This window comes from Cryptotermes secundus, unplaced genomic scaffold, assembly GCF_002891405.2.
Source record: "Cryptotermes secundus unplaced genomic scaffold, Csec_1.0 scaffold996, whole genome shotgun sequence".
NCBI lineage: Eukaryota > Metazoa > Arthropoda > Insecta > Blattodea > Kalotermitidae > Cryptotermes > Cryptotermes secundus.
Genome location: NW_019732864.1, coordinates 76,594 through 87,772, shown reverse-complemented (window position 1 = coordinate 87,772; position 11,179 = coordinate 76,594). Strand labels below are relative to the sequence as shown.

The 11,179-nt window shown below is 44.4% G+C and overlaps 1 protein-coding gene across 1 annotated transcript in view; it reads right to left on the bottom strand.

The window, feature by feature from the left end:
• LOC111867813 (LIM domain only protein 3) overlaps nucleotides 1–11,179 on the bottom strand; it is an 85,288-nt gene that overhangs the window by 23,698 nt on the left and 50,411 nt on the right. Inside the window, exons 2-3 of the mRNA XM_023857990.2 lie at nucleotides 1,453–1,543; nucleotides 577–714 (exon numbers count right to left, since the gene is read on the bottom strand). Of these exons, the coding sequence (XP_023713758.1) occupies nucleotides 577–714; nucleotides 1,453–1,535 (221 nt within the window). The 5' untranslated portion in view covers nucleotides 1,536–1,543. The remainder of the gene's footprint in view (nucleotides 1–576; nucleotides 715–1,452; nucleotides 1,544–11,179) is intronic.

Here is an 11,179-nt window from a genome sequence, read left to right as displayed (position 1 = left end):
ACGGCGGTTGTTGGGCAACTTTCCTCCGGATATTTCTCTCTTCACCAAATACTCCTATTATCGGGGGGGGGGGGGCTGGTACAATGGTCCACTTACAGCCCGAGAGGCTAGGGACTCTGTCTCACCCCTTCCTGTAGATAAAACATAACCAAAAGCTGGAACAGCGTGGTAGAGCTCACATGTTGCTCAGAAGCCGTGTGATGCAGAAGTTGATTTACGACAGCCGAACATCAATAAATGTAAGAAAACAGACAAATAATAGATAAGAATTGGCATTTGTAATAGAATGGGCCGAAGTTGAAACAGACCGGTAGTCAAGGTCTGAATAAGTACGCATAACTGCTAACATGCCTTTGATCAGAACGGTCAGACAGCCGGATGGCGACATGTGGAAGTATGCTGGACGGGGAAAGTGTCCAGGGGCGATCGGTCGGTCGGTCGGATATTTACTCAGTGTCAGTAAATTACGCGGGTAGGAATATTTTTGAACAGTTAATTCCTCGTGAATATCTCAGACGCAGTCCTTGACTCCCATGTAAATTGAATGCCTGACCCATTGTTAAATTCGAACTGTACCTGAGGTAGTCTCTCCTGCAGAGGATGAGGTCCGCCTTGGTGTAGAGCGTGGAGCCTACCTCCCCCAGCCTGCAGTCGCAGCAGCCACACTTGAGACAGTCCTCGTGCCAGAAGCGGTCCAGCGCCTTCAGCAGAAACCTGAAATACAGTCAGGTGGAAATTGGGCGGTAATAGAGGGCGAATTTGTTACCATTATTCAAGTGGAAATGGGGCGGTAACACAGGGCGATTTTACTTCTTACCATTAGTCACTTGGAAATTGGGCGGTAACAGAGGGAAATTTTACTTCTTACCATTAGTCACGTAGAAATGGGGCGGTAACAGATGGCGATTTTGTTACCATTTTCAAGTGGAAATGGGCTGGTAACAGAGGGCGATTTTACCTGCTTACCATTAGTCACTTGGAAATGGGACGGTAAATTCTATCCACTCTACGAACCAGGGTGCGGCATATCTTGTGTAGGCAAACATTACTGAAGGTAAGTCCAGCGTATGAATACGAGAAATATGGTAAAAACAGAATATTGCAAACATTTCTAATGATGACGTAACGGTTACGTCACTGACCAGCGATGACGCACCCTCACTTCTACAGTGGATGCAGTTTAGGAGAGGCGAAGTACTTCTTAGAAATACTGAAGTTTAAGACGACCATCTGACTACGATACTGGTGACGTACTCTGCTTCTGTCAAAGCCACATCAATACGTACTCAATTCTTTCCACTCCAGAACAATAATTTGTCTACACGTGACCTCGGCCGTCGCTATAAATTTCACGGCAACTAAGACAATATGACAGAGCTGAGGAATATAAACTGTGTGGTGACGTATTCTAGACGCCCTCCCTCCCACTTGACTTGCGGAGCTGGTCCTCACCTCTCGGTGATGTTCTTGCCGCAGCCAGCGCACTCCTGCGGCGAAGTGTTCTTCTGTGTCTCCGCTTTCACGTCCATAGTCATCGCGGCACCTGAAACGGAACCATCCCTGCTGTTAGAGCTTATCTGAGGCCATGGAACTCTTGGAGTGGTGAGTAAGGAAGCCTAAGGTTTAAATTCCTGTGTGTTTCCCATCCTTTAATGAAATCATGTAGTAATTCAGTGACTTAATACAACTATAACAATTTACGTCACACTCTAGTGAAGACGCATCCTCAGGCGTGTCCTACATATATACCCGTTTCTATGTAACATCCGCGAAAAGAAACAACTAGACCACGGCAGTTGCTAGGCGACTGCCCATAAGCATCAACAGAGGAATGGTGGTCTCTGTATAGTCCGTGCCGAGATATTACAACCAGGAGAGTCAGTGAGTGAGTAGTGAGTGAACAGTTGGTTGTTTAGTGAGTAAATGAGATAACCGTTGTAGTTTAGTTGTGAGATGTTGGTGTGAGAAGCTGGTAGCTGAGGCCGGAATCCACAGGAAAGTGGGCTTCCGCCGTTGGAAGCCATTGACAGAAAACGGTGAAGACTGTAACAGAGTGAGAAGACCTAATGTGTCCTATAGTGATTTGTGCAAACAATAAACACAAAACAATACAATTGTTGAGCGCATCGTTTTCTATGCGGTCTCTATCGTATCGAGGAAAGTATGGGATTAGCTCTTCCGAGCACTTTTGCTTTACGCATGACTGAACGGCAATAACTGTAACTCCGACTACATAGAGGAATTATAGGATGATAAGTGAGGAACGTACTGCCTCCATCTTCATGACTGGCTAGTACGTCAAGCAAGCAGCCAGCTGTGGACGTCAGTGATCGGCTACCGGACTCCATGGCATCATACCCCAAAATACAGTACTTATCTCGTCATCGAAATTTGTGTAAATGAATTATGTGATCTATTTTTGCATTGACCTTTCAATTTAATCCAGTTTATTAAAATATTACTTAATATGGCATTCCATTTGCCACTTTCCTTTTGGGTTGCAAGCAAAAGATTTTATGCTTTTATTGGCCCAAACACCAATATTCTCATAAATGAAACTGACCTCACCAGTAACGGACATAGAGAGCACTGACCTCTGTCTTCGACAGGAAAGACGCAAGGCAATGCAAGCAACATATTCGCCTTCCTTACCGTTACTGTTGTTTGGTACACTGAATTTCAGCGTGTCTCTATATCAACAATCCACCCTGCCATATGCATCACCTTCTGTTCGTTGGAGGATAGTACGAAGGTCCGATCTATGTAACGGCTAACCTATACAGCACCTTCCACGGTTTCAATTTCCGCTCTTCTTAACCTATTTATCCAGTGGAGACGAACCATCTCATGTGAGTGAAGCGTTTTGGCTTGTAAAGGTCTTCCATCGCATGAAATATGAGCAAAGTTGACAATGAAATCTAGTCGAGGGAAAGTTATGAAAGAAAATTAAAAATTAAAAATGAGACGCGAAATTAAAGAGAGAAATCATTTGGAGTAAAGCAGGGGGCCACGGGTGGCTTAGCGAAGCGCATACAGTATTACAGCTGTAGACATCTTGCGGCGGGGGAGAGAACTTTATGAAAAGCAATAACACAGAAGCGACAGCGGTAACAATGTCGTGGGCCGCACAACAGCAGATCGACCTTTATAAGCTCCTGGAAAGACGAAGTTTTACTTTCGCTTTTCTTTACACCAAGGGCATGCGTGCATGTGTTCGCGTGTGTTTATTATTTTGTTTGTGTATGTATGATGTATGTACCCATTGTCACTTGTAGATTTGTACGCGCGACGAAAATGACGGGTTCTGGTTTGGATGATAGGATTATTAGCACCTTGTTTACAAGTTCTCTTAACCACATTTAAATACAGCGCTATTGTTGCATTCCACAGTTTACAGTTCACCGTTACACAACGCACTAGGATCGTCAGCCTTCACTAGTCGTCTTCTGGTAATAGAATTAAAACAGTCGATATTGACTCCTATTGTTGTAACGCAATCAACTGAAAGTTATTTACAGATCGTTGCATAGAAAATGTGATTCTTCTATTGTTGTCTTGCGTGTATTCTATCACAGGGTGTTTACCGGTCTGTTACCTAGCAACACTCTGGCCATCCGCGTTACATTACTCCCTCCTTACGGCTGTTCGTCGGTGCATCACCTTTCCTCACTTTCCGGCGTCTGTGCTTTCAACGTCTTCTTGTAAGACGTTCTTTTCTTTTTTCATGCTGTTCACTCTACGAGCGCTACATCCACTCCCTTCTTAAGGATGCTCGTCCCGAGCAGCTCCCATATAGGTTTCCAGTCAGTTCAGGTTCTCACCATCAACCAATTTTTTTTCTTCTGTTTCACCTTCTCTCTCACTCTTCCAAAAGCGGTCGGAGCTCCCACACTTCCGACTCTTCTTATGCTTAACATGTGAGTGGCTCTTCAAACGCTTCGGAGAGGGGGCCCTCCACAATGCTCAATTCTTGATTGTCCGCGATCCACTGGAAATCCAAGCTGCTCGTTTTCCGATCTCCAGATCTAGGGTCTTGTTGAGGGTCTTGTTGAATGTAACGTGGATGGCCAGAGCGTTGCTAGGTAATGGAACGATGAACACCCCGCGAACAAATACACGCAAGGCAACAATACAATAATCGCCGTTTCTATGCAACGACCTGTAAACAATATTCAGTGGAGTGCGTTACAACAATAGGAGTCAAGAACGAAAGATCTTATCTATGTGGCCAGCGAGAAGCTTGTATAAGGAGTATCTGTTATAGATTAGACTCCACCGTGACCCTGCGACGAAAAGGGAAGCCTCAAATCTAAGACAGTAAAATATGGCCGCGAGTTCCAAGGGACTCGGACTTGAGAAAGACTGTGCTGGCAAGGACCAGCAACATATACAAAAGACAGACCCGTCCTGTGGTCCCCACAAAAGACAAGACCGTAACTGTCAAACAATAATAAATATTTGGTGGGGCTCGACACCAAAACTTGCTAATTGACTAATCATCAGTAGCAATGTGACTTTGACTTTGACGATACTGAGAGACTTGTGCAGTGCAATGTAGTTAAGACTTCAGGAGAGTTTGTAGTTGAGTTTCGAGGTTTCATGGTGACTGAACAAGAAATGGCAAGAAGCCTTCACAGTGATTTTAAATGCTAATTTCTGTGTTGATATCCGTTGCCAGGAAACGACTAGTAAAGACCGGGAATCCTAGTGTGTGTGAAACGGTGAACTGGAAAGTGTGTAAATCAGCACAGCGCTGTATTTACATGTTATTAAGAGAACTTGTAACAAAGGTCCTAATAAATCCAATCATCCGAACTAGAACTCGTCATTTTCGTCACGTGTACAACCCTAAACGTGACAGTATGTATGTATGTAAAGCTTAGGTACGATTCCGATCACCGTTCACTTGTATCGGCTTAGCTAAGAAGCAGCAGCAGAATGCGTTGACCGAAACACATACATAATCATTATCAACCCAATACTGTGAACGTAATGAGGTGCATAAAAATACAGAAATTTCATTTAAGCTTTCTTAAACCCTGTATGCTATATATATATACGTACATATGTGTGTAACCTTTTACGAACTTAGCAGAGTGTGTAAAAGTGCCAATAAATTTCATGATTTAATACAACGTGTGGAAGTTTTAAGAAATTGAGAAATGGCTGCACCGAGTGAAAGAACTCTTTAACACCGCAGAAGAACTGTTAATAAATCATGACTGCAGAAACGAAATCGATTACGAGCCCGAAATGCATTTGTTCGAGGACGAAGACGGACAGAGAATATTGAAGAGAGAGAAAAACAGTTGTAATAAGAAGAGGAGAACACCATAGGACTAACGAGATAGAATTATCGGTTGCGAATATCCAACATGTTCTAAACAACGTGGGAGAGCATGTGATTGGTAGTTCGTCATTAGTCACAGCGGGAGAGAAGATACTCGTAGTCCAGTAAGGAATGGAGCGAGACTTACGCAGTCATCGATCGTGACCCATCATAATTGATTGCAATTGTGATGAAGTACCAATAAATACAATAATCGAATCCAGGAACCATTATTATTAGCCACGCCAACCCCTTACGATAGTACGTTTTCGGCGAAGCACGAACTCAGGTACAGATGGTCTGAGAATTAGTTGTCCCGCTCCCCAAGTGACAGCTTCCTTGCAGAGTCACGAGAGATTTGTGTGAAAACTGTGCAAGAAGTTTCCAGGAAGGCCGTTTGCTGGGGACAGCTTAAAAATGTGGGCAGTTGGCAGCAAATGAATCAGAAACAAGTCGTTGCGCTGCGCGAGACCAGATGGCGCTGAGGCGACATTAATACTAGTGAGGGATGGAGAGGAGGAGGGGGTGGTCCTTATGGATTAATTACACACGTGGCGTCAGAACGGTAAGGTTCGACATATGTGGCAATCTCTTCCCCATCAGAATTCTTAACGGAATTTCTTGAACAGCTCCCTCTCTTCAATCTCTTTATTGCCTCATTCGTTTATTTTCTGTCATGTTTTATCTCCGTGTTCATCCTCTTGTTTCCACATTGTTTATTCGTTTCTCTGGCAATAGCTTTCAATTTATTCACTCAGCAGGTTGGCTTAGTTGTAACGCTCAAGACTCGTAAGCATTCCTGTGGTTTTCCTCAGTGCCGCCACACATGAACGGTGGTAGTGCTTCGATCAGGCCACGGATGTTTTGTGGTAAATCCTTCCCGGTTTATTCGCCAACCGCCCTGCCTTTGGGCACTACAGCCTAGATTGTAGCTACTGTCAGCATCGTAAAGTAGTCCACAAAAATGTATCCTCTTAGTTTTATTTACCTACCTCTTTCATCAGTTTTTCTCTCTAGCCTTCAATAATTCCATTCCTTCCTTTCGTATGCGTGCCGTTACACGTTTTCTCTTCTTGTTGCTTGTTTTTGTCTGCCACTGTAAATATATCTGCATTTTTATGTATTCATTTAACTTTTAAACGCACACTGGTAGCTATATTTTCACTTGTATTAGTGACTGTAGACGGGGTTTTGATAGGTGAACAGATGTATTGACGACTCACAGGTCGTAACTACAAATAACTATAACAGTATTGCTGATTTCCACACTACAAACCACTCAATACTAAGTTTTCTCAGTCTATTTCCACTAGTCTTTACTTGGTAACAGCTCTCCACAATGCCTATTCCTCTGCAGTGTTTTCACTAGACGTTTCCTTGTAACGAATCTTAACAATGGAGATTATTCCGCTTCCGTTGCCCGCTGGTTAACACTCCACAGCTGAACGCTCAACTGCATTGCACTCATTCGCTCTGTTGTACTCCTCTGTACTCCTCCGTTAGAGTCTGAGTTACTTTACTACTGGCGGTTACCGCCAATTAATTTTGTCTTGGTGTCAAGTCCCTTGATACCCATGATAAGAGATTTTTTCCAACTGAACTCTTGCAGTAATAGTCCTTATGTAACATCCTCTCTGACGAGAAGATGGGTTTGCCTCTTATGAATGTGCTTGGCCTTTCGTCAAGTGTATATTTCGCACATATAGCGGGTTATTGAAAATTCTTCCTTTTCGACTATATACAAGTCCTCTGTCAGTACAGGCTTTACAGAGCAGATCATTCCAAACTTACAGATCTTATGCTACACCGGCCAGCTCCGTGGTGGTCTCTGCTGGTCTACTGACTAGAAGTCAGCACGCATGCGTAAGGGCCAGCGGTCTGCATCTCGAGACCGGTTCTCTTGCTTTGGCTCTGTCTTTCAGCAGACGCTGAGATTGCTCCAAAGTTCCAAGTGGCTATCGCTTGAATCGCATGCAGCCGTGCCGGCTTAAATTTATCTGAATTGAGCCTCTTTGCTGCCAAAGACATGATTTCTTTTTTCCCCCAAATTATACAATTCGAAATTAATTCAGTAAACCAGAATCTCGCTGCCCCTCCCTCAAGCCTCTACTTCTAACCATTCTGACATCTTCATTTGTATATTGCCCCTATCAGAAGAAAGCGTAGGCGAAGCCTGGGGACCTTCCAAAGAAATGGTGCGATTTCTCCTCCACCCCTTCATTAATAAAATTTGTATCGCCTTTCCCATGACTTTTCACATTCACATAGTCTTCTGCTATGATTTTATCTCCGCCTCTCATACTGAAGCAAATGCTGATTTGGTGCTCAAATTCCTTTCTTCAGCCCATTCTTCACATGCAGCCGTTTCACTCTTCCAAAGCAAAAACAAAATTTCAGCTCCGTGTAGCTCAGCCCCCTGGACGCTAATATTGAAATTTCGGTCGGACGCAGTGAAGACACTGCTCGGCATGTTTTCTCTGCGCATGAATAAGTCCACAGCTCAATGCTTTATCTTCTCTCCAACTTGTTTTCGGGGAACGCGGTAGCGTATTTGGTTGAGGAACTATGTTACAAGCCGGAAGGTCGCGGGTTAGATTCCCGTTAAGTTCACTGAATTTCTCAATTGACCTAATCCTTCCAGCCGCATTATGTACCTGGGGTCGACTCAGCCTCAGAAATGAGTACCAGGAATCTTCCTGAAGGTAAAGGTGCGGCCGGTGCGTGAGGCTGACAACCTCACCGCCATATTTGAGCCGATTGTGTAGAAAAATGTGGGAGCCTCGACGTCTCACAACCCTATGGGCCTCCACGGCCTGTTACAGGGATAGCTTTACCTTTATCAACTTACCTTCACCCTAAAGACGAACGCTTATAGCTGCGAACACTTCAAAGCAGGAACTCTCTACTCCCCCTGTAAAATATAGTGCCACTCAATACCTTAACCTCTGCTCTTATCCCCTTAAGCTGTTCCCATATCTCTCTTGGGGCTGCGAAAGTTTAAGCGTACCCCCTTTACGTCCTGCTGGAAGGTGCTTAGAAACGAAGGATTCTTTGAACGACAAGACAAGCGGGTGTTGAGGGCGAGACGTCCATATTTCGTTTAAAATGTGATGGGTAGGGGGGGGTACACTATTTCGTTTTGATGCCCGGAGAAACAAGGAATCTATCTTCCTTACTATCACGAATAAGATTTACAAATATACACTTCAGACTGGATTAAGGAGGCCGAAGCTTTAAGCTGATAATTCACATTCGACTAATGCCAGGATCTGTAATTTTGTTTTGACGGACAGAGACATGTACACCCCTCGTCGATTCACCATGAGATTGGAGATAATTTTGATTTAGAATTTCCTTCAAAATTTGGCGTTTTGTAAGGGAAAACAGCTGCAAATCTTTCATCTCGCCTCTATGATCCGAGCGCACAAAGTACTCGATGTAGAGAGGGCCAGGAGGAAGTAGTTATATTGCCCTTGATGACAGGAAGTGAGAGAGAAATAGAGACGTGAGAGAGACATTTTCCGTAGCTCAAAAATGATCGACTATCACCTATTGACTCTGATTAAACATGCCTTACAGACTCAGAAGTTATTACAGAAATTAACTCCGCACTGCACCCGATCTCATTTCTACTGTCCATTTCTTATAGAACAGCCGGGATAGAGCAGTCAGTATTGCTACTGGCTACGGGCTGGACGGCCGAAGGGTCAGAGTTCGAATCTCGTTATGGTCAAGACTCTCCTCTCCCAGCCTCTTATCCAATGGTTACAGGGGGGCTCTTTCCCCGGGACAAAACTGGTCATACACCTCCAACTAGCACTTAGATCAAGAATATACTTCCGCTCCCCATATGTTTTCATAGCGTAGTTCTTAATTACAGAATGCGCCAAAATATTCAGTACTGAAATGAAAAGACGTCCTGTTGACACCATTGCCTATTCATGTAAAGGCCCCTTGCACGACAGAACCTTCTCAGATCCTGAAGAAATGGTCCGATCACCATGTCCCTGTAGCGTTCTTGGGTGACGGTAAGAGCATTGCCTTCTTCATCCTCAATGAAATAGGGGCCTAATGTACCGTGTGCTGAGACGGCACGCCATATCGTCACACGTGTACTATAATGCAGTTCGTTTGTAGTTTCTTCACTGCGAAATATGTCTCAATTCCTGCAGCATCCTCTCAGTATGCGTATAGCTGCAGTACCGCACCTTTCTCACTCCTGCGCGTGCGATAAAGTTAAAAAGCACTGTATCAAGGGCGGAACAGTGGCCGTCAGCAAGGCCTGACATGCGCAGATGGCCGGCCGGCCGGCCCAGCGTTTGTAATTTCCGCTGGTATAGGAGGCCGTGGATTTGACAGGCAAGCAAGGCTCACGCGGTACTCAAAACTGCAGTCTGCACGCACCGATGGAACATGATAATCGATTTGCTTACAACAAACGCTGTAGTCTGAGCTCAATAGAAATGCAGTCTGTCGCTGAGGAGGAGGAAATGTTAATGCGAATCAGGAGATTCTAAAGGGTTCTGGCGATGGTGTATAATACTCGGCTTTTTTGGTCTTCGACCGTCGTCCTCTGTTAAAAATGTCACTAAAGAACACAAGGAAAGTATGCAATTAATTCTTCCCAGAACTTCTTATTATATTGATGGTGACTCTTGGTGGTGGGTAAAGGTAAAAACTATCCCTGTAATAGGCCGTGAAGGCCCATAGGATTGTAAGATGTCCAGGCTTCCACATATTCTAGACAATAGACTTACAGATGGAGATGAGGTGGGGTGGGGGGTCGAAACATGTTGTGGGACTAGGAATCCTTGAATGAGTGACAGATTATGCTGTAGAGATAGCTTCCGGTCTAGAAAACCGAAATTAACGGCCGTGAGGACTCGCTGCGCTGACGACGAGACACCTTCTATCCACTAAAGTTGACACTAACTTCGCCGACAAGCGGCGGTCGCTTGATCGGTATAGTTCGCTTACGGACTCAAACCACGGAGTTTGTTTTATAGTTTGTATAAAAATATATATTTGTATATCAGAACTGAGGGTGTTTTCAGTTCAGTGTGTTCGGAGCGAAGAGAAATGAAGTGACAGGAGGTTAGAGAAAACTGTATAGTGAGGAGCCTAATAACTTGTACTCTTCTCCAAGTAAAATTAGAAGGATCAAGTCTAGGAGGATGAGATTGACAAGGCAAGTAGCACGAATTGGGAGAAGAGAAATGCATATAGGATATTGGTGGGAAAGCCAGAAGGAAAGACACTTTGAAGACCAAGACGTATGTGGATGGACAATGTTAAAATGGATCTTAGAGAGATAGGATGGGATGGCATGGACTGAACTGAAGTGACTCAGGATAGGGACCAGTGGAGGGCTCTTGTGAACACGGTAATGAACCTTCGGGTTCCATAAAATGCTGGGAAGTTCTTGAGTAGCTGCACAATTGGCGGCTTCTCAAGAAGGGCTTAGCTCCATGAAGTTGGTTTAATATAAAATGAAGCCATTACTCAGGACTCAGTTTTGTACCCTTAGCCGAGTACTGTCAGGATAATGAGCCATTTCACTGCTATAACCCGAATGTTTCAAATTTCTTTGCTCCCGGCTGCTGAGCAGATGAAATAATTTCCCGCGCCTGCGCAGTATGTTGCATAGACAATGACAGACATGTCTTCATGAACAGGTAGAAACAATAGTACAGAACCCTGGTCTGCTGTGATGCAGTCAGCGGAGGAGTGGGAACTTGGATTTCGTCGAACTAGATGTTATTTCACCGTCCTCTTGAGAGCCGAGAGACAAGGAGATGCTGCAGGGCTCTGACGCGACCTTGAATTTGAAGATGCCACATAATATCGACG